Source organism: Castanea sativa, chromosome 2, assembly GCF_040712315.1.
Source record: "Castanea sativa cultivar Marrone di Chiusa Pesio chromosome 2, ASM4071231v1".
NCBI lineage: Eukaryota > Viridiplantae > Streptophyta > Magnoliopsida > Fagales > Fagaceae > Castanea > Castanea sativa.
The window spans coordinates 31,842,615-31,869,139 of record NC_134014.1 but is presented as its reverse complement, the minus strand read 5'-3'; the positions used below and the strand labels follow the sequence as shown (position 1 = coordinate 31,869,139).

Here is a 26,525-nt window from a genome sequence, read left to right as displayed (position 1 = left end):
TGCCAACTGGATAAACCGTTTGCCACGTAGAAATTTTTTGTTACTGAATTAACTGTATGGATCAAATTGACTACAAATTGAAAATAACAGAGACCAAATTGATTACTACTAAAATGTAGGGACCAAATTGACCGTTACCCTAACATATAGGAACTAAAATGGTATTTTCGCCATAAATATTTTTTTATTTTTTATAATAGTATCTTATTTTCTGATGATTGGTAACAATTATAAATTAATTGAAAAACAATCTTTTCATTTTTTTCATTTTTTTATACTACTAAACACTAAAAAATAAAAAAAAATCATCTTAATCAAGATTTTTTATAAACAAACAAGGCCTAAGAGAGAATTGAAGTCCACTTTACACAAAGTAAGTAAGTTAACTTACTTTTTGTTACTTGTGGGCAAAAAAAATAATTTGAGTAGTGGCAAAATTGGTCAACTCTCCATCTAATTTTGGTAAAAAAATTATCTTCAGCTGTGCAAGATCAGGAGCTTTCAAAAAAGAAATTGAAAGGATAATAGAAACAAATTTGTTCTCCCTAGACCAAAGAGTTTATTTATAGTATAAATAAATCATAAAATAAAATAATAAAAAAAGTGTTTCACAATAATAATAACAAAAAACATGAAAAATGACTATCAATCATATTTAAATTATATATGATAATGCAAAGAAGATCAGTAGACTGGATGCTTCGGACTTGAAAGGACCACTTGCTCTCTCTGCGGTCTAAAGAAAAAGAAAAGCGAATCAAAAGGTGACCGGGGTTGCCGGCCAAAAACCCTCCGATGGCAAAGTTAGTTTTTCTCTCTATTATTCTTGAAGTTCCAACTTTTTTGGAGTAAGTTTCACATACCTTTGCTTTGTCAGAATCAGTGTTTATATAGCGTTCCCATAGACGATTATTAAATACTGGAACCTCCCTTAGATTCGAGGAGGCAAAAGGATTAAATGTAACTGCCATAACCGTTTAGGAGTTACATTTCTATTTCACAACAAATATATGACAGTTATGCGTAGGATAAGGGATTATCATGTTATATTCGAAGATTTTCCTAAGTATGATATCCTTGTCCTAGAATTCCTTCGTCGAGTGTGCCTGATAATTCCAATAGCATCCTCGTCCACAAATCTTTATGTGGACGAGTCCTCTCGGGATAAGCTGTGCGCATCCCATGGACGAGGGATGGAGCTTCACCATCATCCTCAGGACGGCTTTGCCCGTTACCCTCGTTCTGAGGATAACTCCTGGACGGCTGCCAAGGTGGTGACCGTCCAGGGATGGTCAGCGTTTTCGTCCCACATCAGTTGCCCCCTCGTCCAGGAGTTATGCAACATATCGACAAATTTTAGGACGAGTTCATCCCCCTTTATCTTTTTTTTTTTTTTTTTTTTTTTTGCACTGCGTGTCGCACATCCATAGGGGGCTAGTCATCTGTTTTTATTCCTTCGAGGCATGCGCCACGTGTCGCCTTTTAGTTGGATCTGTCGTTGCGGTTACCGAGACTTTTTTGCCTATAAATAGTGGTTTCCCTCTCATGCCCCTTTCACTTTTTCAAATTTTCTGCTTTGACACTCTCGTCCGTCGCTTCGTCTAGGAATATCCTCAGCGTCCTTAGTGTCCTTCGTCTAGAGCCAGGTAATCTTTCTACACTTATTTTAGCTTTCCTTTTTAAGTGTTAGGGCGTTTTCAATGGCCTCCTGCTCGTCTAGTGACAGTGTGGTCAAGGCCATAGACGAGTATCACGACGGCTCTAGCTATGACACTTCTAGTAATGTCAGTAGTAGTAGTGGTCATATAACTGAGGAATACACATCTGGTGTTCCTGAAATCCCCGTAGAAATCTTTCAAGAGAGTGTTAGGACGAGGACAGCCTCTGGGGCTGACACCTCGACGAGCTCCCCGCTATCATCCCCTTTGGACGAACGGGAAACCGTGTATAGTTGTGCTCTAGAGGTTCCTTCTAGGACGGACGAGAGAAGGTTAGATGCCCTTAGGACTTGGTTTCAGATTCCTGATGATCTAAACCCTAGGTTAGTTGTCCGAGGTGAATGGTGTTGCCAGCCTCGTTTTGGGATAGGTGTCTATGAGGCTTATTTGTTAAGGGGGCTTAGACTTCCTTTGAATGCCTTTGCTAGGGAATTACTCACTAGGCTGGGCTTGGGAGTGTGTCAGCTTAACCCCAACGCATGGAGACTAATTGTCTCCATGCAAGTCTTATGGATGGAGGTGTTTGACGGGGACCGTCCTATCACCGTGGACGAGTTCTTGTACTGCTATAAACCCTCCAAGATAAAGCAATCTCAAGGCTTCCATCAGTTCACGGGGGCAATGACCGTAGACGGTTAAGTCTTTGCCCTCGTCTGACAGAAACTGGAAGACAGAATTTTTCTTCGTTTCTGGTTTCTGGGCGGGGCATCCCGTTGAGGTTGGTAGAGACTCTTTTGCTCCTTATACTGGAAACATAGGGAACCTTCGTCCAGAAGGTATGTTATGCTCTTCATTTTTGTTTTCTTTTTATTATACTCTCTTTGGACGATGATTTAACCTTAACTTCTGCCTTCCCTTTCCAGCCGTTAGACGACCTTCTCTGAGCAAGTTCCACCGAGATCGCGTCCACAGGGCCCGTCTACATTCTGAACGAGACTTTCACTCGTTAGTGACCCTTAAGCGTCTACACAAGTGGGGACTTGGCCCTGAACCGTCCGTCGAAGCCTTAACACACGAGCTAACTACCCGTAGACGTGAGTGCTCCTTTTAAGATATGCGTTTTTCATTTTTGTTTTATTATTATTATTATTATTCTTATTTTTTTTTTTTTTTTTTTTTAGGAATGGCAACCATGAAGGGAAACAAGGGGAAGGAAGTGGTCGACGAGGCAGCTAAATCTGAACCTCAACCACAACCTCGTCTTGTTTCTGGAGAAAAAAGGAAGAGCTTGTCTAAGCATGTGGACTTGGCTAGCTTGCCAAGTCGTCGAGGGAAGAAGGCTAAGTTCGGGTCCGTCCGAGTGGAAACTGCTAGGCCTCGATCCTCCTTCCTACCGCCCGTGGTCGTTGACGTAGACTCGTCCACGCCCCTTAGCGTCACTCCGTCCAAGTCTCCTGCTCTTGACTCGTCCCAGCCTCGAAGGATTTCTACCAATTTATTGGAGAATGAAGATCTGGCTTGGGAACGATTCCAAGAGGCTGTGAAAGGCAAGGACGTAGCTGCGTGCTATGACATGTCCTTCAAACAGTTCGAGCACTCCGACGTCCACGATCTCTTCAAGGTGAGCATTTTTCCTCGTCCTGGTTCATCCATGTTTGCCCATTCTATCTTCTGAACTTTCTATTCTTCCATGTAGGCAATGTCAAAGTTCATTCGCGTCCAGTGCAGCCACGTAGAGATGGACGGGACGAGGATCCTTCTAGAGAAAGAATAGAAGAGATCAAGAATGACCGTAGGACGTGGGCGGAGGTGGCGAACAAGGCCAAGGACGAGGCCGAGAGCCGAAGGCTTTGGTGGGGAGCGAAGTCCGACGCCGCCAAGAAGGATGGACCAGGTACGGAGCTTATTCACAGGGAGAATGACGAGCTGAGTCTTATTCTCAAGAAAGCTAAAGACGAGGCAAGGAGGAATTCAAGGCGTCCAAAGAGTTTTCGACTGGATGGACACAAACTACGCAGCAGGGTTTGAGGACTTTAGGATGGACGCTATGGACAGCTTTCCTGAAGTTGACTTTAGCATCATTAAACTCAACCTTGCTGCTGCTACAAGTTCTCTCGTCCACACAGGTTCAGACGATGTCAACATCGAGGACGACGCTTCCACCAGACCAGCCCAGGACGACCCCAACGCTGATGCCCCTTCCTCTTGAAGAAGATGTTTCTGTTTTTAACCAATCGTCATTGCCGCTTAGCTTTCTTTTCTTTCTTTTTTCTTTTTTTTTATTTAAAATGTATTTAAGAATTTGAAATGTATTCAAGTACAATTTCCTCGTCTAGAGTGTTCTAGACGAGTTTATGAACAATGTCTTTTACTGCTTATTTTATAAGGGTTTTTGGACGGTGGCCGTCTACCCTTTCAGGTTAAAGAATATGTTCTTTGTTTGTTATCATTTGTGCCATTGTCTTTTAAACAATGCTCTAAGTGTTGAATGACCGTCTACAATATTTTTATGGACGACCCACTTAGGATTGATGATGACTGCATTACTTTTGCCTGTCCTTTAGGCAATTATTATTCGCCTTCTCAAAAGCAGTTTATAATGTTTATGTTTTCTCGTCTTGACGAGTGCTCGTCTCTGGAATGCTATACCTTAAGGCTTACTTTTCTTTCTTAGACGAGTGGGCCTTGGCCTTTTTCCTTTTGCTTTATCCTTTTTTAAAGGAAAGCTTTGGACGAGCAGTCATTGGCTTCTTTCTCTTGCTTTATCCTTTTTAAAGGAAAGCTTTGGACGAGAAGGCCTTAGCATTTTTCCCTTTGCTTTGTCCTCATTTTTTTAAGGAAAGCTTGGACGAGCGTGCCTTAGCATTTTTTCTTTGCTTTATCCTCATTTGAAGGAAATCTTAGACGAGTTTGCCTTCGTCCCGAGATTTTACTTGTCTAAGGCTTTTGCCTCGTCCGTGGGTATTATCAGGGAAATTGGAATTCAAATACATAAGAAATCTGAACCATATTATTACATGAACATTGTTCACAAACTTGGCACATGCTTATAAGCTAGTGCCTTATTAAGATACTCAAGTACATAGCATCGTCTTTCATAAGCTAATCTGTAAGTAGTGCAAAAGTTTAAGAATTAGTGCACTTTTATTCATAACACACCATAACAGTAGTAAAAGCAAAAGTAAATATAAGCAAACACGCAAATCACAACTGTAATTTTGCCACTGGCTTCCCTCGTCCCTGCTCATCACTGATAGTACCTTCGCAGATGTTCCACGTTCCAAGGATGCTCTAACTTCCGCCCGTCCAGGGCTTCCAGGTAGTAGGACCCCTGCCTTTTGCAGTTGATTACCCTGTAGGGTCCTTCCCAATTGGGTCCCAGTTTTCCATGAGCTGGGTTCCTGGTCGCCAAGGAGACCCTTTTGAGGACAAGGTCCCCCACATCGAACCGTCTGGGTTTTACCATGGCATCATGCTGTCTGGCCATGAGATTTTTGTACCTTGCCATCCTTTGCTCCGCATTCATTCTTACCTCATCAATAAGATCGAGGTCAAGGCAAAGTTCTTCCCCGTTGTCTTTCTCCTGGTACTCCATCACTCGGTGACTTGCCATATGGACCTCCGCTGGTATGACAACTTCACTCCCATAGGCTAGTTTAAAAGGGGTCTCTCCTGTTGGAGTCCGTGCATTCGTCCTATAGGCCCAAAGAACACCTGGTAGCTCGTCTAGCCATATCCCTTTTGCCCCCTCAAGCCGAGTCTTAATGATTTTCAGCAGGGATCGGTTTGCTACTTCTGCTTGCCCATTTGCCTGTGGATGGGAGGGTGAAGAATAGTGATTCTTGATCCCAAAATGATTGCAAAAATCCCTGAAGGGTGCGTTGTCAAATTGACGTCCGTTATCAGATACTAATACCCTAGGTACTCCGAACCTGCATAGGATATTCTTTCATACAAAATTTTTCACGTTCTACTGAGTGATTGCTGCAAGAGGCTCGGCTTCTACCCACTTGGTAAAGTAATCTATTCCTACCACCAAAAACTTCATCTGCCGGATTCCTACGGGGAAAGGACCCAGGATATCCAGTCCCCACTGTTTGAAAGGCCATGGGGCCATCATTGGGGTCTGGTATTCTGACGGCTATCTAGGCACATTGCTATAACGCTGGCACTGGTCACATACCTTAACATAGGCTTTAGCGTCTGCCTACATTGTTGGCCAATAGTAGCCGGCACGGACGATCTTATGGACAAGGGACCTTGCCCCTGAATGATTTCCACACGATCCTTCATGAACTTCCCTTAGAACATAGTTTGACTCGTCAGGAGCCAAGCATCTTAAGTAGGGTTGGGAAAAGCCTCGCTTGGCCGACCTGACCCTTAACTTTCTCGCTTCATCCTTATCTTCTGGAAGCCTCCCATCTTTGAGGTAAATTATTATCGGACTCATCCAATTCTCTCCTCCTCCTATCTGCTGTATGTTAGGGATGTCTATGCTCGGCATGTACTGGATGTCGCCGAACTCGTTTATGACCCCTGCCGAGGCGGCTTTCGCCAAGGCGTCTGCTTCAGCATTCTCCTCCCTGGGAAGTTGAATAAAACTTATGGCTGAAAATTTTCGGGCAAGGTGTTTCACTTTGTTGAGGTACTTCTTCATTCGATCTTCCTTGACATCACACATCTCATTTACTTGGTTAATGACCAGTTGAGAGTCTCCTCTGATTGTTAACGACTTCGCCCCTAAGGACTTAGCCAATTCCAACCCCTTGAGTAGAGCCTCGTACTCAGCCTCATTGTTGGTAGTTGGATACTGCAGACGGGCCGCATACTCCAGCTTGTCACCCTCAAGGGACTTCAGTACAATTCCAATCCCTCCTACATACAGTGTGGGCAATCCGTCTACATTAACCACCTACATTTTATTTCCTTCATCCTTGTTCAGGTCGTCCTGACTGGGGGTGAATTCTGCAATGAAATCTACCAACGCTTGGGATTTTATCGTGCTCATTGGGAGGTACCTGACATTAAACTTGCTAAGCTCAACAGCCCACTGTACTAGCCGTCCAGTAGCTTCCAACTTGCTCATCGCCTTTTTTATGGGATGGTCTGTTAGGACGTTGATGACGTGTGCTTGAAAATAATGTCTCAGCTTCCTGGAAGCCGTGATTAATGCGAAGGCTAGTTTCTCCATCCTCGGGTATCGTCCTTCTGCCCCTCTCATCGCGTGACTTGTGTAATAGACTGGCTTCTGGACTCTCCCCTCTTCTCTGACTAACGCTGAGCTTACTGCGTGTGGGGACACTGCCAAGTACAAGTACAACTCTTCCCCAGGTACAGACGGACTCAACAATGGTGCCGTCATTAGATACGTCTTCAAGTCTTGGAAGGCCTTTTGACACTCGTCCGTCAATTCAAAAGCCTTCCTAAGGACTTTAAAGAATGGTAAACATTTGTCAGTAGCTTTCGATACAAACCTGTTGAGGGCGACGAATCGTCCAGTAAGAGACTGGACATCCTTGATATTTTTCGGTGGCTCCATGTTTAGTATCGCCTGGATTTTATCCGGATTCGCCTCAATTCCCCTGTGCGACACCATAAACCCCAAGAATTTACCCGATGAAACCCCGAAAGCACACTTGCTCGGATTTAATTTCATGTGGTACCGTCGCAACGTATCAAAAGTCTCTTGAAAGTCGTCCAGATGTTTATCCTCGTCCTGGCTCTTCACCAGCATGTCGTCCACATAAACCTCCACATTTCGCCCAATTTGAGGACGGAACATATGGTTAACCAGCCTTTGGTAGGTCGCCCCCGCATTCTTCAAACCGAAGGGCATTACCTTGTAGCAATACAACCCTTGGCTCGTGACGAATGAGGTCTTTTCCTGATCCGTTTCGTTCATCTGAATCTGGTTATACCTTGAGAAAGCGTCCATGAAGCTAAGTATTCTGTGGCCTGCCGTCGAGTCCACTAACTGGTCAATGCGCGGCAATGGGTAGCTATCCTTGGGGCAAGCTTTGTTTAGATCAGTGAAGTCCACGCACATCCGCCACTTGCCATTGGCTTTCTTGACCATGACTACGTTCGCCAACCAGTCTGGGTAATGAACTTCTCGGATGAACTTCGCGGTGACCAACTTCTGCAACTCTTCCTTAATGGCATTGTCTCAGTCGGGAGCAAAAACTCTTCTCTTCTGACGCACTGGTTTCGAATAGGGACACACGTTCAGGCTATGGGTAATGACGCTCGGATCAATGCCAGGCATGTCCTCATGACTCCATGCAAAGACATCGAGGTTTTTCTTCAGAAACCGAATCAAAGCGTGCTTTGCCCCCTCTTCCATGCTCGCCCCAACTCTAGTAGACCTCTCGGGCTGGTTATCGTCCAAAGGGACGTCCTCTAATGCTTCAGTGGGCTCAGCTACGACCCTTCTTCTGTCTATACTCATCGCCTGCATGTGCTCATCCATGGCCAGCATAGCTAAGTAGCATTCTCTGGCGGCCAGCTGGTCTCCTTGTACCTGGCCTACTCCGTACTCGGTTGGGAATTTGATGGACAGGTGGTAGGTAGAGGTTACCGCTTTCCAGCTATTCAAAGTTGGCCTTCCAATAATTGCATTATATGACGATGCACAATCAACAACAAGGAAATTTACCTCCTTGGTTATCTGCTGCGGATACGTTCCGACGATTACTGGCAACGTGATGGTGCCCACAAGTTTCACCTTCATTCCTCCGAATCCTACCAACGGCGAGTTCACTGGTCGAAACTGATCTCGTCCTAACCTCATTTGTTGGAATGCCGGGTAGTAGAGAATGTCTGCAGAGCTGCCATTGTCTATCAATACCCTCTTGGTCGTGTAGTCAGAGATGAGTAGGGTGATGACTATCGCGTCATCGTGTGGGTGGTGAATTCGTCCTGCCTCCTCGTCCGTGAACGTAACAGCCTGTTGGTCTACCTCCCTCGTCCTAGGAGGTCGTCCAGACAGTTGGATGTTCTACACCACCTTCAGATATGTCTTCCTTGACTTGGACAACTGCGTCGTCGAGTTTCCTCCTACAATTACCCTTATTTCTCCTAGTGGGGGGCATGATGATTCTTCCACCTTGGCCTTCATTTTCTCATCTCTCTGGTCTCGTCCAAGGAAGTTCCTCAATTTTCCCTGTCTAATGAGATTTTCTATCTGCTGCTTCAAGTCGAAGCACTCGTCCGTATCATGCCCATGATCCCTGTGAAAACGGCAGTACTTGCTCCTATTACGCTTGTTGGGATCTCTCTTCATTTTGTCTGGCCACTTCAAGGACGGATCATCCTTGATCTGCATAAGAACCTGCTCTAGTGGCATAGTCAGGGGCGTGTATTGCTGATTCCTCGCGGAGGAACTGGCCTTCTTACCATCCTTATCTTTTCTCTCGTCTACCCGAGCTTTCTTTGGACGAGGTCCTTGATCCAAATAACGATGGTGACCCGCTTCTGAACGTTCTGCCCTTTTTCTCCTCTTGGCTATGATAGCGTCCTCAGCGTTCATAAAATTCTGGGCCGAATGGACGAGATCAGCCATGGTCTGCGGTTCCTGCTCGTAGAGCTTATGAATTAACAAGTCAAAATTGACCCCATTGTGGAAAGCGGCCAGTAATAGCTTGTCATCCATCTCGTCCACCGTCAGGGCCTCCCTATTAAAACGGGTGATGAAGGATCGCAAACTCTCATTTTCCCCTTGCTCTATGGTCAGTAAGCTGGAGGAGGAACGCTTGTGACGCTGTCCTCCAATGAAATTGTTGACGAACAACTTACTCAACTCTTCAAAGGATCCCACCGAATTTGGGGGTATCTTACCAAACCACACTCGCGCCGGTCCCTTAAGTGTGGTGGGAAAAGCCCTGCACATAATCTCGTCCGAGACTCCTTGTAGGTGCATGGTCGTCTTGAAAGTTGCAATATGATCGCAAATGTCGCGATTTCCATCATACGAGTCCAGAGAAGGCATTTTGAACTTCGGAGGTAGGGGGTGACTGCTGATGGAAGCCGTGAAGGGGGAGTCTGTTCGGTGAACCATATCATCCACTAGGTTCGCTCGCCTCATGTTTTCCCTCATTTCATCCTTGGCTTTTCGCATCTGGTCCATCTCTTTTTCCAAGTATGGCACCCTTCTTGAAGTGGTACCTCTTGTTTGATCTTCGGACTCGACATTTTCTCCTCCACCTTCCTGACTCGGTGCCCGTCTATCCGCATGCCCATCTTGGCGCTGCCTCCTGAGGTTGATCTCCCTATTCAACTCCTGGTTTTGACGTGTCAGTTCCGCCATAGCGGCGGCCATGGATTGTATATGTTGAATGGAGGGTGGTTGCACGACAGGCGTTGATCTGCGATCGCGAAGGGGGTTGCTAGAAGCATCCCTACTCTCCTGGTGGCCTGGGCTTGTAGCCCTTGATCTTGTTCGAACCATTCAGCCCTTTGTCTGGGAAAGACTAATCGTTGAAAACAGAACAAACAACCGAACGAAAAGAACACTAGTGTTTCCCACAGACGGCGCCAACTGATGATGCAAAGAAGATCAGTAGGCTGGATGCTTCGGACTTGAAATGACCACTTGCTCTCTCTGCGGCCTAAAGAAAAAGAAAAGCGAATCAAAAGGTGACCGGGGTTGCCGGCCAAAAACCCTCCGATGGCAAAGTTAGTTTTTCTCTCTATTATTCTTGAAGTTCCAACTTTTTTGGAGTAAGTTTCACATACCTTTGCTTTGTCAGAATCAGTGTTTATATAACGTTCCCATAGACGGTTATTAAATACTGGAACCTCCCATGAATTCGAGGAGGCAAAAGGATTAAATGTAACTGTCATAACCGTTTAGGAGTTACATTTCTATTTCACAACGGATATATGACAGTTATGCGTAGGATAAGGGATTATCATGTTATATTCGGAGATTTTCCTAAGTATGATATCCTCGTCCTGGAATTCCTTCGTCGAGTGTGCCTGATAATTCCAATAACATCCTCGTCCACAAATCTTTATGTGGACGAGTCCTCTCGGGATAAGCTGTGCGCATCCCATGGACGAGGGATGGAGCTTCGCCATCATCCTCAGAACGACTTTGCCCGTTACCCTCGTTCTGAGAATAACTCCTGGACGGCTGCCGAGATAGTGACCGTCTAGGGATGGTCAGCGTTTTCGTCCCACATCAATATATATATATATATATATATATATATATATATATATATATATATATATATAAATAACATTTTTAGTTAAAAACCTCAATTTATTTACATTTACAATACAACGATAAAAGTCATATACTAACTTGCCCTCCCTGCAAAATCTTAACTTTATTTAATTTGCTCCAAAGCCAAATGTCAAACCAAAATAAGCATTCAAACACCGGGAAACTAAATTCAATGTTCCAACTCTTTCAACCCCTTGTTGATCTACTTTGTTTTTAAACAATAAATTATCATTTAAAGGAGAAAAAAACTATCAACCAAAATTTATATCAACTGGGTCCTTGCTAAATTTTCTTGTCACATTTCACACTCGTTGAATTTTACGGATGGTCACCCCTGGAAGCATCAAATGAGAGATACTACGTCCATAACATTTTTACAATATTTTCACAACAAATCCTAAATAGTTATTACTAGTTCAAATTTGAACTAAATACGAAGATTACTTTTTTGCCCTAACAATAAAAACCACTAACAACCTACCACTTAAGATTTGTTGTAAAAATGTTGGGGACATATCATTTCTCTTTCTCAGAATGAAGTGACTGAATCACAAAGCTCATATAGCATTTTAAGGTTGCATAATATTTCACAATTATTTTAGAATTTAGCCCATTTACACTATGGAACAAGTGAATAACATATCTGACACACATACAACAGAATCGAAACCCATTGATTCTATAAGCAAATGCAATCTACAATTCTCCTAAATAAGACCAAGAACCCAATCAGCACCGTCGAACATCTATTTGACCCTCCAACAGAGTGCCTCAATTTGCCACAGCCAACAACAAAGCCGGGCAACACTTGGTTCAATAAATTTTCCGAGCAGCAGCCGGGCAACACTTACTCTCTCCTAATTCCCTTGCTGTCTCCACTCTCCACACCAAATACTGTACATGGAAATAAGACAACAGAAAGAATAGCTACAGAACTTGTTTTATTAACAAAGCCAACAAATAGGATTTTTACTAAATGAAACAAAACAATATGTATGATAATTGTAAGATTAGTCTGAAGAGATTCATAACATCAATGTAGTTTATAAAAGAGAAATGTGTTTCAGACATCCAAGGAAGGATTGAACAGCACCAGCTCTCAAGCCCGGCAAAGGCGAAAGCTCTTAGGCGGCCACTGCGAATGTTTTGAGAAACAAGCCTTTGGATTTGTCATCATCAACAGTAATATTGTAAATGCATAAACATCCGATCTTAGAGTAAGAAATTAATGTGCTCAATTCCAAACATTAGAAAATTCTTTGAATCACAAATTTATTTGTAACAAAATGTGAAGATATAAAACAATTTAGAGGAGTTTAAACTTATATATTATAAAGGAATGAACACCTCCAGCATTCAAGGAGAGACTAAACTAAAGCAGCAATAGCACTTGCAACCAAAGAAAGCAGAGCACTGAATTGTTTTGAGAAACAAGACGTCTAATTTATCATCAGTGGATATAAAAAACTAACCATAATTTTAAAAAACAAAGACAGTACCACCAAAACTTTTCAAGACAGATTGACATTTAGAAATTTGGAGAATAAAATTCAGTCAAAAAAAGTTTAGTGGGAACAATTAAGAAATATGGCAATGAGGATTCCATTCTTACAAAAAATAATAAAAGCAAACAACCAGAATAACTAGGAATTCACTAAAAAGACAACACTCACTGCCAGCTAATTCTGTATGTCAAAGTAACAACTTTCAGACATCCAAGGAAATATAGAGCAGCATTAGCTCTCAATGCCTGGCAAAGGCAAAAGCTCATCGGCAGCCACTGCGAATGTTTGAGAAACAAGCCTTTGTATTTTTCATCATCAAGAACAATATTGCAAATACCCTATGCTAAAGATTACAAATAGAATAAACTATTACCATTATAATAAAAAAACTTACAATGTTCGCTATCAAACATTAGAAAACCCTACACATGACAAATTTATTAGATGCATAATGGGAAGAATGCAAAATATCTAGAGAAACTGTACACCAATAAAATCAATATCACATAGTATCATGGGGTGAACAGCTCAGACATCCAAGGAAGGATAAAGCAGCACTAGCTCTCAAGCCTGGCGAAGGCGAAAGCTCTTAGGCGGCCACTGCGAATGTTTTTGAGAAACAAGCCTTTGGATTTATCATCATTGGTAAATATATTGCAAATTCCATAACTATTGAATATTTAAATCAAAGATAGTCTTGCCAGATCTAAAATTCATGATAATGAAAGCTAACAATTTGACAGCATGATTCCAGAGAGGAAAAACTTTCAGAAGTGTATACAAATAAAAAAAATTACATCTAGGTGAAGGAGGTAATAAGTTTCAGACATCCAAGGAAGGAATAAGCAGCACTAGCTCTCAAGCCTGGCGTAGGCGAAAGCTCTTAGGCGGCCACTGCGAATGTTTTGAGAAACAAGCCTTAGGAGTTGTCATCATCAACATTTGTCCAAAAACCATATGAGAATGATAACCAAAAAAAAATTCATGTACAACATCAGAGGAACTCAAAAAAAATAATAGTTACTCAAAATCTAACAATTTTAAGAGAAGTTACTGTAACATTAATATGCATGAGTGTTCAAGTATATTTGGATCATTAAACGCATAGAATATAACTAAGCATAGAAATAAGATTTGCATAGCATGTACCACCCTAAAATGATCAGCTAGACAACGAATAAGACAGCTGACAAAGTGAATCAGATGGATTAATATGAGGGGACTTGTTCATCCCTAGAGCAATCACACACACTGCTGAAGGGGCAGACGTACAAGTCCCATCATAATTTCAAAAACTAAAAAGAACTGACACTACACTAACCATGCAAAATTCTTATACCCACAGAATATATAACAAGATATGGGTACCCCACAAAGCAAAAATACCAGACACACAGTAACCATTACCATTCCAATTACTGAACAATTGGCTAATATAAAAATTCAAGCTTTACCCAAAAACATAATTGAAAAAAAAAAAAAAAACCACCTAGTAGGAAATCGCAATAAGCTTGCCAAACATTTGACCAATGTAAAAATATAAACTTTACACAAAAACAAAAAGACCCACATGAGCAATAATTCAGAGGACTGGATATCTATCTACAAATCAACCAAAACATAATACAAAAGCACAAATGAGATAGCCAAAAAGGAATAAACAATAGAACCTGTTTGATGAAAAGGGTCAATGAGAGAGGCATTGCTAATGTGAAAGAGAAGAAGGGTTGTTTTAGGCGGAGAGAAAGCGTTCGTGGAAGAGGATGAGGAAAGAGAACGGAGCTGAGGTAGTGATTTATAGTGGGTTGGGACAATTTAGGGTTTTGGAGATCTCAGGGTTTTTGTGAAATGGACGGCCAAGATTTGTTGCGCTGGTGATGGAAGGTCCATCGTGGAACGTTCTAGACCAACTTTGGGTTGGGCCTAATTGGGCTCCTTTTCGGCTGCAGCCTAATTTCTATTGCCCAAAACAATTATTACTCTTGTTATAAAATAAATAAATAAATGGGTAAAATACTATTTTAGTTTATAAACTTTTCAAAAAAAAAAAAAATTTATCCCTAAACGTTAAGAAGTTTATTTTTCATCCCTAAACTATTAAAAAGTTTACAGTTCATTCCTAAACTATTGAAAATGTTTTTTTATGTTCTTAAACTTTACTAGAAGTATGTTGTTCATCCCTAAACTATTGAAAAAATTCTTTTTTTCATTCTTATTTTTATATCTATACTATTCAAAAAAACTCTTTACAAAGTTTAGGGATGAAAAAATAATTTTTGAAAGTTTAGGGATGAAAAGCAAACTTTTAATAAAGTTTAGGAACCAAAATAGTACTTTACCCTAAATACATTCACCATGTTTCAACTATCAACTTGTTTTTCCTAACTTGCAAATAGCTTCATGTACTATCAAATTTTTAATAGTTAAAGGTTGAACTATAAAAATGAAAATGACAAACTTGGCCATTCATCTATTTTTATTATTATTATAATATATATGACCACTTTCCAATAAAAGAAAAATATGGTGAAATTACACTAACCGTATACATGGTTAGGCCAGTTTTAATAGTGTCTATCTGTGGTTTAGACTTTATTACTTTACCTACTTGAAATCACCTCTATTAGGCCTCTGTAATCCACCTCTCTTAAAAACTATAATAAATTTGTTTGTCTTCTTTTTTTGCAATTAAAAATATTATATAATATAAAATAAATAAAAACTAGAGAAAAAAAGATTAAAAATTATTGTTGATAAACATTTTGTACAATGTCTTAGAACTTGCATTTACACTTGCTATCTCAACAACTCCAAAATCCATCCTCCCAAAAGTATCCAAAAAAATTCATAGCCTGTGTGAGACATACCTACATAATTTTTATATGAGAATAAATATCAGTTTAACATGTTGGCATGGTCTCATGAAGACATAATTTTTTTTTTTTTTTTTTTTTTGAGAATCCAAACTCTTTGGCATTTTATTAACTAATTGGGAAATTAGCAGAAACAAAACAATAAATATTTGGTAGAACATCCTCCATCCAGATTAAAACAGAAAAAGAAAGTCTCGCTCTCTAAGCTAAGGCTTGGGCCACTGTGTTACCCTGCCTCCTAACATGAGAGAACGATTTGGTTTGTAACAAATCTATCATAGACTCAATGTCTTTCACAATGTGTCATATACTAAGAATAGAATAGTTTCCTTCAACAAGTGCCTTGATAATGATTTCAGCATCTCCTTCAAAAATGGAATGCGTGAAACCCAGCTCATGAAGACATAACTTAAACAAAAAAGAACAAGCTCATTGATGAAAATTAATGCCATGTGTATGTATGAGAATATTATTTAAGAGTTTCATTATATCATACTTAGTAATTCATAATAGTAAGATAATAGCAATGGTGGTTAGGCTATTGCATCTCAGAGACAACGTGGCTAATAATGTTCTATTACATCGGTTGATAAATTATCCTACAGACGACATATATCATCTAAGAAGAGCAAGATAGTCTGCTAATCAACTTGGTAATCCGCCCCATCAAAAAATAAAAATTGGTATCCCTCAAACTCAAGAATAACGTATACAATTAGTATTTTATGTTATAAGATATGCTAAAGCCCCAACAAAGTAATATCTTTTAAATTTTTCTCTATCTTGAGATGAAAAAATATCCTCTATAAAATATTAAGGCGAAAATACATTTTTAATCCCTATATTTTGTCCCTTATAATAGTATATCATAGTGATCCTTTAAAATCAAACGATGGCTCCTTATCTAGATTGCCCGACTATTAGTTTATTAGGCAGACCACACCCAATTAAAGCATAAACTTTTACTAAAGCCTAACAAATGCCTAGACACCATGTGTCTTTTCTTTTTATATTTATAAGCATACAAAAATGCAATGCACTAGTGTAACCTAAATTTCTCTTTGCTAGTGAAGGGTGGGTCTCCATCTCTTCCTAGATTGTAGAATAGTTGTCCCTTCTCTCGAAGGTGTCTTTGTCCCCCAAGGTAATAGGTTTACCTTGAGGCTTTGTTGGTTTTTCTTAGAGATTTTGGGAAACAGATACTAGTGTAGGATGGAAAAGCTTACGAAAACCTGGAATAGTCTAACCCTCTCAAAATGTGAAGGATCAAACTTTCGCATCGAGGAGGAACAGGCAAAGACAGAGTTTATTTTAGCAGCTAATTTCTTGACTAAGCGAGCTCTTAACAGAGACGCTATAGCTAAGACCTTCACACCACTTTGGAGATCAGAAAATGGCTTCAAGATCAAAAAGGAGAGTGATCATGTGGTATTGTTTACGTTTGAGGATAAGAGTGAGCTGGAAAAAGTCCTGGCAGCAAAGCCTTGGAGCTTTGACAAACGTCTAATGGTATTGCAATGGTATAGTAAGGAAACAGACGTGGGTGATATGGAGTTTAGTAAGATGACATTTTGGGTGCAAGTTCATGATCTCCCTATCAGATTTCGGACAAGAAGGATTGCTGAACAACTGTGTGAGGCAATTGGAAAGGTGACTGTAGGGACTGATGAAGCAGGAACAGAGGGAGATAACTTTATGCGAGTCCGAGTTACTATAGATATCTCCCAACCATTGTGCAGGGAGCGAGTTATCTCACTTGACAATGGCAAGAAATTGTGGGTGCCCTTCAAATATGAAAGACTTCCAAGCCTTTGCTTTTGGTGTGGATGTATGACACACGATGATCGTGACTATGACCTTTGGGTTGAAAGCAAAGGAAGCCTCCTACTGGAGTCCTAGCAATATGGTCCCTGGCTTAAGGCAATGCCATTTGTGCTGACTCGAAGATATATGGTTAAAGTTCCCGGTTTTTTTGTTAATAAAAAATTTGGTGCGTCGATGAAAAACTTCAGAACAGCTAAGAAACCGCCGGTGGTGGTGGTTCGCACAGGGAAACCACTGTTGGAGATCATTAGGCCTAAAAAGGAAAACCTCGAAGCCCACGATGGAGAAAAAATTGCATCGGATTTCCAGGAGGTGTATCAGCGGAAGTCAAGGCTATCAACAGACGAAGGAATCATGGAGGATTTGATGCTACAACAGGCCGAGTCAGCAGAGAAAAAGGTATGAGCAGAGTCTTTTGAGGAGGTAATTAGGGAGATTGATAAGGAAATAAAAAAGTATGACTCAAAAATCACAGTGATAACCGATTGTGGAGTTGGTACAGGAAAGGAAAACTATGTGGACCATCCTATCATTAATGAATCAAACTTGCCGAGCCTAGCAGCACAAGCAGCCCACTTGTCCTCCTCATCACGAGTGCCATTGGTTGAGATACCTAGCTCTCTTGTCAATCACGTGCAAGCTAAAGGTACTTGGAAAAGGCTTACTAGAATAGGGGTGGTATCAGATGTGAGTATGACTGAAGTAGTGGGGGAAAAAAGAAGTGCAAGAAGTGCAATAAACTAAACTGAGTTATCAAAAAAAAGAAGGGTTTCACAGGGAGGTGCAACAAAAAATAAGATATTGGTGGAGGCTAGTTACCAACCCTGCCAGAAGCAATGAGTCTATTATTATGAAATTGTCATGGGCTTGGGAACTCACGTACAGAGAATGAGCTTGTTAGATTGATACAGGCAAAAGATCTCTCTGTCATGTTTATAGCCGAAACATGGACAAAAGAAGCAAGGCTAGATCGTACTTTGAGCAAGATTAATTTTGACCAGATGTGGGTGGCTCCAAGGCTGATAGAGGTGGTGGACTAGTATTATTTTGGAAAAATTCTATTAACATTGATGTTGTTGACTCTCACAGGTATTTTATTGATACGATCATCAATGGGAACACTGAAAATGCATGGCGATTCACTAGTTTTTATGGAGAACCTGAAAGGCTGAAACCCACAGGAGGAGTGAAACATGGAGCAAACTAAGAAGCTTAAATTCTAGAATGAACATTCCTTGGATTTGTGGTGGTGATTTTAATGAAATTGTTCGTCAAGAGGAAAAGTGGGGGAGGGGGCACCTAGAGACCATAATCCAATGCAACTATTTTGAGATGTGATCGATGAATGTCGCTTCATGGACTTGGGATATGTGGGGCCTAAGTTCACGTGGGCAAAACATTATGTTGATGGGCATTCCATAAGAATAAGATTGGATCGGTGCATGGCTACAAATTCTTGGTTTCAAAAATTCCTAGGAACTAGGGTACATCACCTTAGTTGTATGTCATCGGATCATTCTCCTCTATTGATCAATTTGTTGGGGCTGCCTGAACCTAGGAGGAAGAGATGTATTAGATTTGAAGAAATGTGGTTATTGGATCCAACTTGTGGTGAAATGGTTGAGGAAGTTTGAAGTAGTACAAGGGAACCAAATCCAAGCATAGCCATTCTGAAAAAAGTGGCTAAATGCGAACAAGAATTAACATGGTGGAATAAACACAACTTTGGTCACGTGAGGAAGGAATTAGAGATCAAAAAGAACCAACTTGCTTTGGCCGAGAATGAGGCTATGATGAGTGGGGACAATACTCGGGTTAGGAGCTTGAGAATGGAGATTAGCTTGCTGCAAGATCAGGAATCAAGGATGTGGTTTCAAAGATCTGGGGTGTTGTGGCTAAGTAAAGATGACAATAATACAGCTTTCTTTCACAGTAAGATGACAAAGAGATTGAGGAAGAATATGATCAGAGGAATAAAAGACGGGAATGGAGCTTGGCTAACCAAACAAGATGAAATTGGGCATGTGATGGAGAGTTATTACAAAGAACTTTTTTCCACCTCCAACCCGAATCTAGAAGTTGATTCTCTTGAGAAAATCCCATGCATGGTGACCGATGAGATGAATGCTGAATTGGTGAAGGAATTTACAGAACCTTGAATTAGATGGCACCTTTAAAAGCGTTGGGTCCTGATGGTATGCCACTGTTGTTCTATCAACATTTTTGGTCAACGATGCAGCACGATGTTACTTCAGCCATTCTCTCATGGCTGAATTCAGATGATAGCTTGCTTTTTTGCAGGTCAATCTTTGAAGATTGCAACAATGTGTTGAAGTTGTTGGGTGAATATGAATCTTGGTCAAGGCAAAAAATCAACAAAGATAAGACCGCAATCTTTTTTAGCAAGTCCACCACAGATGAAGCAAAATCAAGCATAAAGAATATCTTCCAAGTTCAAGAAGTGAAGTTTTATGAGAAATATTTGGGTCTTCCCTCCTTTGTGGGTAGGGGAAAAAGACTAGTTTTAATTATATAAAAGAGAGGGTTTGGAGGAAACTCCAAGGGTGGGAGGGTAAATTGCTCTCACAAGCCGGGAGAGAGGTCCTAATCAAATCAGTGATCCAAGCTATCCCTACTTATGCTATGGGGTGCTTTTAATTACCATTGGGGCTTTGTGATGACATTGAGGTAATGATAAAGAAGTTTTGGTGGGGGCAAAGAGGTAATAGAAGGAAAATTCATTGGATCTGGTGGAGTGAATTAACTAAGTCCAAAATGGTAGGTGGTATGGGTTTTCGCGACTTGGCTCACTTTAATGATGCCCTTTTGGCGAAACAAGCTTGGCGGCTCCTGCATAATAAGGAAACTCTCTTCTACAAAGTCTTCAAGGCAAAGTTCTTCCCTAATCACTCTCTTCTAGAAGCTAAGGAATCACGTCCGGGATCCTACGCTTGAATAGTATATTACAAGGTCGTGATGTTATCCTAGATGGTGCTTGCTGGAGGGTGGGGAATAGAAAATCAATAAAAATCTGGCAACACCATTGGTTGCCCCAAAAACATCCAACTAAGGTACTATCCCCAATGGTGGAAACAATGGAAGAAGCTACAGTGGATTGCTTGATTGATGAAGAAACTAGAACATGGAATGCTGCAATGGTGGATGGGATTTTTGCACCACAAGAAGCTGAAGAAATAAAAATATTTCGTTGGCTAGAAAAGATACAAAAGACACTCTGTATTGGCCGTGGGAGCATGATGGGACGTATAGTTGCAAAACAGGCTATCGGGTCTTGAAGGAAGATGAAGTTGGTTTTCAGGTGGCAGAGCATCAAGACCATGAGAAAGGGGTTTGGAAGAAGATTTGGGCTCTTGAATGCCCAAATAAAGTAAGAAATCTAATTTAGAGGGCCTGCCATAATTCGCTCCCTTCGAAGTGCAACCTATTGTGTCGAACAATTATTACAGAGCAGAGCTATGATCACTACAAGGAAGAAAATGAAGATGTTGTGCATGCGGTGTGGAGCTGCAAAGAGATGGACGGAGTTTGGGGAGTGAATAATGTATGGACCTTTCGGAACCAACAGAGCTTCTCCAGTTTCAGCGAGCTCTTGGCCTAGGTATTTGAACATCAAAGGAACCCGGTCCTGTTTGCCTTCACCATTTGGTCCATTTAGCACCAAAGAAACCAAGTTAGAACCCAGCAAGCCCATCATTGTTTAAACCAAGTCTCTCAATGGGCTCATGATAGTTATGCGGAGTACAAAGCACTAAAAATTGTGCCAATTCCCAGTAGGCCGAAGAGGAGAGTCTAGTGGAAACCACCTGATCAGGGTATGTTTAAAATTAATCTCGACGGAGCCATTTTTGCCGAAGACAAATGCTCCGGTCTGGGAGTTATCGTTCGGGACAAGGAGGGACTTGTTAATGCTTCCATGGCTACTTAGGTTCCTCAACAACTCCAGCCAATAGAGATTGAAGCCTTGGCTGCCAACAAAGCCCTCAAGTTGGCTAGAGAGTTGGACATATCGGAGGCTGTACTGGCGGGCGACTCCTTACTGGTGATAACGGCATTGAAATCTAAGAATCATGGGCTTGCCCCTTTTGGCTTGCTGATACAGGACTCCTTAACTCTATCTTCAGGTTTTTCTAAATTATCCTACTCTCATACTAAGAGAGAGGGCAACATAGTTGCACACAACTTGGCTCAGTTAGCAGTTAATTTTCCAAATTGTGTAATATGGATGAAAGATGTTCCATCTGATGTACTGTCTTCTTACCATGCTGATTTAGCTGGTATTTCGTAATTAAATGCATCACAATGCTGTTTCTCAAAAAAATAAAAAAAATGCAATGCATTGTGTTCCTTGCATCTAAAACTGTAGTGCATTGTTATGAAAAAACAAATATAGTGCATTGTGTTTCTTTTATGAGTTTATTTTTCTTCACAAATTTGATCTTTTCTCATCATCTCATATTTTCCCTAGCTAATTTTATCTTTTAATTTTGGTTATATATGCTTAATCAGTTGTGCCAACCTTGATTTGTTTTTAGAAGATTAGTTAGGTTGCTATAGAGATGAGATTTTATTATTATTATTATTATTGTTATTATTATTATTATTATTATTATTATTAGTATAAGGTTTGAAGAGAAAATTGCTAAAAAATCCATGTAGTATTGATATTGAATTAATTTTATACTACGACAGATCAACGTCAACCATAACTTTTATAGGAGATGTTAAGTTCTTTTTAAAATTTTAAAAAAAATTTGGTAAATGTTTATAGCAAATTAGACAATTTATATACCTTGATTTGAGTTTAGAAATAATAATAATAATATTTTTTAAATTTGATCATTTTGAATACCATATATTTATAAATTGTAAATAACATGTGAATATGTAATTCGCCCCTCCCCCCCCCCCCCTCCCACTATGCAAAAAATCCTAGGTGTGCTCTTGTTTTGAGCCTATTTCTATTTTGGTCCCTACTTTTTTATTTTACTCTTTAGGCTCCAAAATCAAAAAGTGTTATTGTTTTAGTTCTTATCATCATCTCAATAACGAAAATATCTTACATGGAAGACGAAGTGAACCGCTAACACGCTAAATGTTGTCGTGGCTAATAAAATAATATTTTTAAAAACCCGTCATTTAATAATGCCACGTTAGCATCAAACAATAATTAAAAAAGACACATAAACATCCACATCAACCTTTGATTTTAAAAGACTAATTTATAAATGATGGGGTATGATAAAATACAAACTCCAATCTCGTCCATGGAGGTTGTCCGGGACAAAACCAGGAAAGCAAAGAACTGTAAGAACCTCGTCCATAAGAAGCTCGTCCACGCAGGAAGGTGCTTGGACGAAGATTTGCATGGTCAAGTTTTACCACGCCATGTCGTCCAAGGGAACCATCAACCTCGTCCATAAGAAGGTCGTCCATAAAGGAACGACCTCCCTTGGAAGCGAGGTACGCACGACTGGAGGACCCCAGGACGAGGACCCCTAGACGAGCCCTTAACACTTAGGGAAATTCCTGAGTGTGTACAACAACTCCTTATCACACACATAACTTCCAGTAACCGTTAGATGAAAAAAAATGTAACTCCTAAACAGTTGTGGAAGTTATTCCTAAACCCTCACACCTCCTTAAATCTAGGGGAGGTTACAAGTCTGATAATTGTCTCTCGGACACTATATAAACACTCATTCAGACCAGGCAAAGGTACATTTTTTATACATCCTAAAAAGTTGGAACTCCAAAATTAGAGAGAGAAAAACTAATTTTGCCATCGGAGGGTTCTTGGCCGGCGACCCCGGTCACCTTTGATTGCTTTTCTTCCTTTTTTAGGCCATCAAGACAGCTAGTAATCCTTTCAAGTCCAAAGCATCCAGCCTACTGATTTTCTTTGCATCATCAGTTGGCGCCATCTGTGGGGAAATAGAGTTTTCTTTTCGTTCGATTGTTTGTTTTCAATGATTAGCCTTTTCCAAAAAAAAGGCTGAATGGTTCGAACAAGATCAAGGGCTATCAGCTCAGGCCATCAGGAGAATAGGGATGCTTCTAGTAATCCCCCCCTACAATCGTTAGTCAGCGCCTGTCATGCAATTGCCTTCTGTTTAACATATACAGTCCATGGCTGTCGCTATGGTGGAATTGACCTTTCAGAATCAAGAGTTGAACAGGGAGATCAATTTAAGGAGGCAGCGCCATGATGGGCACGTGGAAGGACGAGCCTAGAGTTAGGAAGGTAGAGGAGAAAATGTTGAGTCTGAAAATCAGTCAAGGGGTACTGCTTCAAGAAGAGTGTTACACTTGGAGAGTTCACCAAAAAGAGTGCTACACTTGGAGAAAAGCCATGGATGAAATGAAGGAGAATATGAGGCGGGCGAACCTCGTGGATGATTTAGTTCACCAAACGGACTCCCTTTCATGGCTTCTATCAACAGTCACCCTCTACCTCCAAAATTCAAAATGCCTTCCTTGGATTCGTATGATGGAAATCGTGACCCGTGTGATCACATCGCTACCTTCAAGATGACCATGCACCTTCAAGGGGTTCCGGACGAGATTATGTGCAAAACTTTCCCTACCACACTTAAGGGACTAGCGTGGGTGTGGTTGAGCAAAATACCCCCAAACTTTGTAGGCTCATTTGAGGAGTTGAGTAAGTTGTTCGTCAATAATTTTATTGGAGGGCAACGCCACAAGCGTTCCTCTTCTAGTTTGTAACTATGGAGCAGGGGGAAAACGAAAGTTTGAGGTCTTTCATTACTCGATTCAATAAAGAAGCATTGACGGTGGATGAAATGGACGACAAGGTTTTATTGGCTACCTTTTACAATGGGGTCAACTCTGACTTGTTCATTCGTAAGCTTTACGAGCAGGAACCACAGACTATAGCCAAACTCGTCCATTCGGCCCAAAATTTCATGAATGCTAAGGACGCTATTATAGCCAAGAAGAGAAAGAGATTAGAACGCTCGGAAGCAGGTCACCAGCGTTATCCAGATCAGGGTCCTCGTCCAAAGAAGGCTCGAGCAGAAGAGAAAAAAGAAAAAGATGGTAAGAAGGCGAGTTCCTCAGCGAGAAATCAGTAATACACACTCCTGAATACGCCACTAAAGCAAGTGCTTATGCAAATCAAGGACGATCTGTCCTTGAAGTGGCCATAGAAAATGAAAGGAGATCCTAATAAGTGTAATAGGAACAAGTATTATCGCTTTCACAAAGACCATGGGCATGACACGGACGAGTGTTTGATTTGAAGCAGCAGATAGAGAATCTTATCAGGTAAAGGAAGTTGAGGAATTTCCTTGGACGAGACCAGAGAGATGAGAAGCTGAAGGCCAAAGTGGAAGAGTCATCACAACCCCCACTTGGAGAAATAAGAGTTATTATAAGAGGAACATCGGCAGCTCAGTCGTCTAAGTCGAGGAAAACATACCTGAAGGTGGTGCAAAACGTCCAGCTGTCTGGACGATCTCCCAGGATGAGGGAAGCAGATGAGCAAGCCATCACGTTCATGGACAAGGATGTTGGACGAGTTCACCACCCACACGATGATGCGATAATCATTACCCTACTCATTCCCGATTATAGGACCAGGAGGGTGTTGGTAGACAATGGCAGTTCGGCGGACATTCTGTATTATCCGCCTTCCAACAAATAAGGCTAGGACGAGATCAATTTCGACCAGTGAATTCGCCGTTGGTGGGATTTGGAAGAATGAAGGTGCAGCCTGTGGGCACCATCACATTACCAGTGGTGGTTAGCAGATAGCCAAAGAGGTAAACTTCCTTGTTGTTGATTGTTCATCATCATATAATGCTATTATTAGAAGGCCAACTTTGAATAGTTGGAAGGCGGTAACCTCTACCTACCATTTGTCTGTCAAATTCCCGACCGAGCACGAAGTGGGCCAAGTACAAGGAGATCAGTTAGCCGCCAGAGAGTGCTACCTAGTCATGTTGGCGATAGACGAGCACGTACAAACAATGAGCATAGACGAGAGAAGGATCGCAGCGGAACCCACTAAGGTGTTAGAAGATGTCCCTTTGGACGAGAGCAGTCCCGAGAAGTTCACTAGAATTGGGGCGAGCATGGTAGAAGAGGCAAAGCATACTCTGGTCCAGTTTTTGAAGAAAAGCCTTGATGTCTTTGCATGGAGTCATGAGGACATGCCGGGTATTGATCCAAGTGTCATTACTCACCGTCTGAATGTGTGTCCCTACTCCAAACCAGTGCGTTAGAAGAAAAGGATTTTTGCTCCTAAGCGAGACAATGCCATCAAAGAAGAATTCCAGAAGTTGATCACTGCGGAGTTCATCTGAGAAGTTTATTATCCGGACTGGTTGGCGAACGTAGTCATGGTAAAGAAGGCCAACGACAAGTGGCGAATGTGCGTATTATTTACTGACCTAAACAAGGCTTGCCCTAAGGATAGTTATCCATTGTCACGCATTGACCAGCTGGTGGACTCGACGACAAGTCACAGGTTGCTGAGCTTCATGGATGCCTTCTTAGGCTACAACCAAATAAAGATGGACGAGGTAAATCAAGAAAAGACTTCATTCAATACTAGCTATGGGTTATTTTGCTACAAGGTAATGCCTTTTGGTTTGAAGAACGCAGGGGCAACTTACCAAAGACTAGTTAACCACATGTTCCGTCTTCAAATTGGGTGAAATATGGAGGTTTATGTAGACGATATGTTGGTAAAGAGCTTGGACGAGGGGAAGCATCTAGACGACCTTCAAGAGACCTTTGATACACTTCAGCGGTATAACATGAAATTAAATCCAAGTAAGTGTGCTTTCGGAGTTTCGTCGGGAAAGTTTTTGGGGTTCCTGGTTTCACATAGAGGAATTGAAGTGAATCCAGACAAAATCTAGGCGATACTAAATATGGAACCACCGAAGAACATAAAAAAAGTCCAGTCTCTTACCGGACAAGTTGCCGGCCTTAACAGGTTTGTTTCGAAAGCTACTGACAAGTGTTTGCCATTCTTTAATGTCCTCAGGAAGGCATTTGAGTGGACGAACGAGTGTTAGAGGGCCTTTCAAAACCTGAAGACTTATCTCACGACGGCACCTTTGCTTAGCCCATCTGTACCTGGTGAAGAACTATATTTGTATTTGGCGGTGTCCCCACATGCAGTAAGCTCGGCATTGTTCAGAGAAGAAGGGCGGATTCAAAACCAGTTTATTATACAAGCCGGGCGTTGAAAGGAGCGGAAGGACGATACCCGATGATGGAAAAGCCATCCTTTGCTTTGATTACAACTTCTAGGAAGCTGAGGCATTATTTTCAAGCTCATGTTATCAACGTCCTAACGGATCATCCCCTAAAAAGGCAATGAACAAGTTGGAAGTAGCAGGACGATTGATCCAATGGGCAGTGGAGCTTAGTTAATTTGATGTCA

At 41.2% G+C, this 26,525-nt stretch overlaps 1 protein-coding gene, 1 long non-coding RNA gene and 5 other non-coding genes across 7 annotated transcripts; 1 reads left to right on the top strand and 6 right to left on the bottom strand.

Annotated features, from left to right (window-relative positions):
- Positions 1-11,412: 11,412 nt before the first annotated feature.
- On the bottom strand, positions 11,413-14,191 carry LOC142623381 (uncharacterized). The gene is made up of 2 exons (XR_012842134.1): positions 14,063-14,191; positions 11,413-11,781 (listed from the first exon to the last, which is right to left on the bottom strand). It is a non-coding gene; the product is annotated as an uncharacterized LOC142623381 (long non-coding RNA).
- LOC142626587 (small nucleolar RNA SNORD14) lies at positions 11,947-12,069 on the bottom strand. The gene has a single exon (XR_012842575.1). It is a non-coding gene; the product is annotated as a small nucleolar RNA SNORD14 (small nucleolar RNA).
- Positions 12,591-12,713, bottom strand: LOC142626590 (small nucleolar RNA SNORD14). Its single transcript, XR_012842578.1, has one exon. It is a non-coding gene; the product is annotated as a small nucleolar RNA SNORD14 (small nucleolar RNA).
- On the bottom strand, positions 12,917-13,040 carry LOC142626589 (small nucleolar RNA SNORD14). The gene has a single exon (XR_012842577.1). It is a non-coding gene; the product is annotated as a small nucleolar RNA SNORD14 (small nucleolar RNA).
- LOC142626588 (small nucleolar RNA SNORD14) lies at positions 13,211-13,333 on the bottom strand. Its single transcript, XR_012842576.1, has one exon. It is a non-coding gene; the product is annotated as a small nucleolar RNA SNORD14 (small nucleolar RNA).
- On the bottom strand, positions 13,534-13,634 carry LOC142626540 (small nucleolar RNA snoR99). The gene has a single exon (XR_012842536.1). It is a non-coding gene; the product is annotated as a small nucleolar RNA snoR99 (small nucleolar RNA).
- Positions 14,192-16,477: 2,286 nt separating the features above from the next.
- Positions 16,478-17,164, top strand: LOC142625220 (uncharacterized protein At4g02000-like). Its single transcript, XM_075798910.1, has one exon. The coding sequence runs from the start codon at positions 16,478-16,480 to the stop codon at positions 17,162-17,164; it is 687 nt and encodes a 228-aa protein (XP_075655025.1).
- The last annotated feature ends 9,361 nt before the right edge of the window (positions 17,165-26,525 follow it).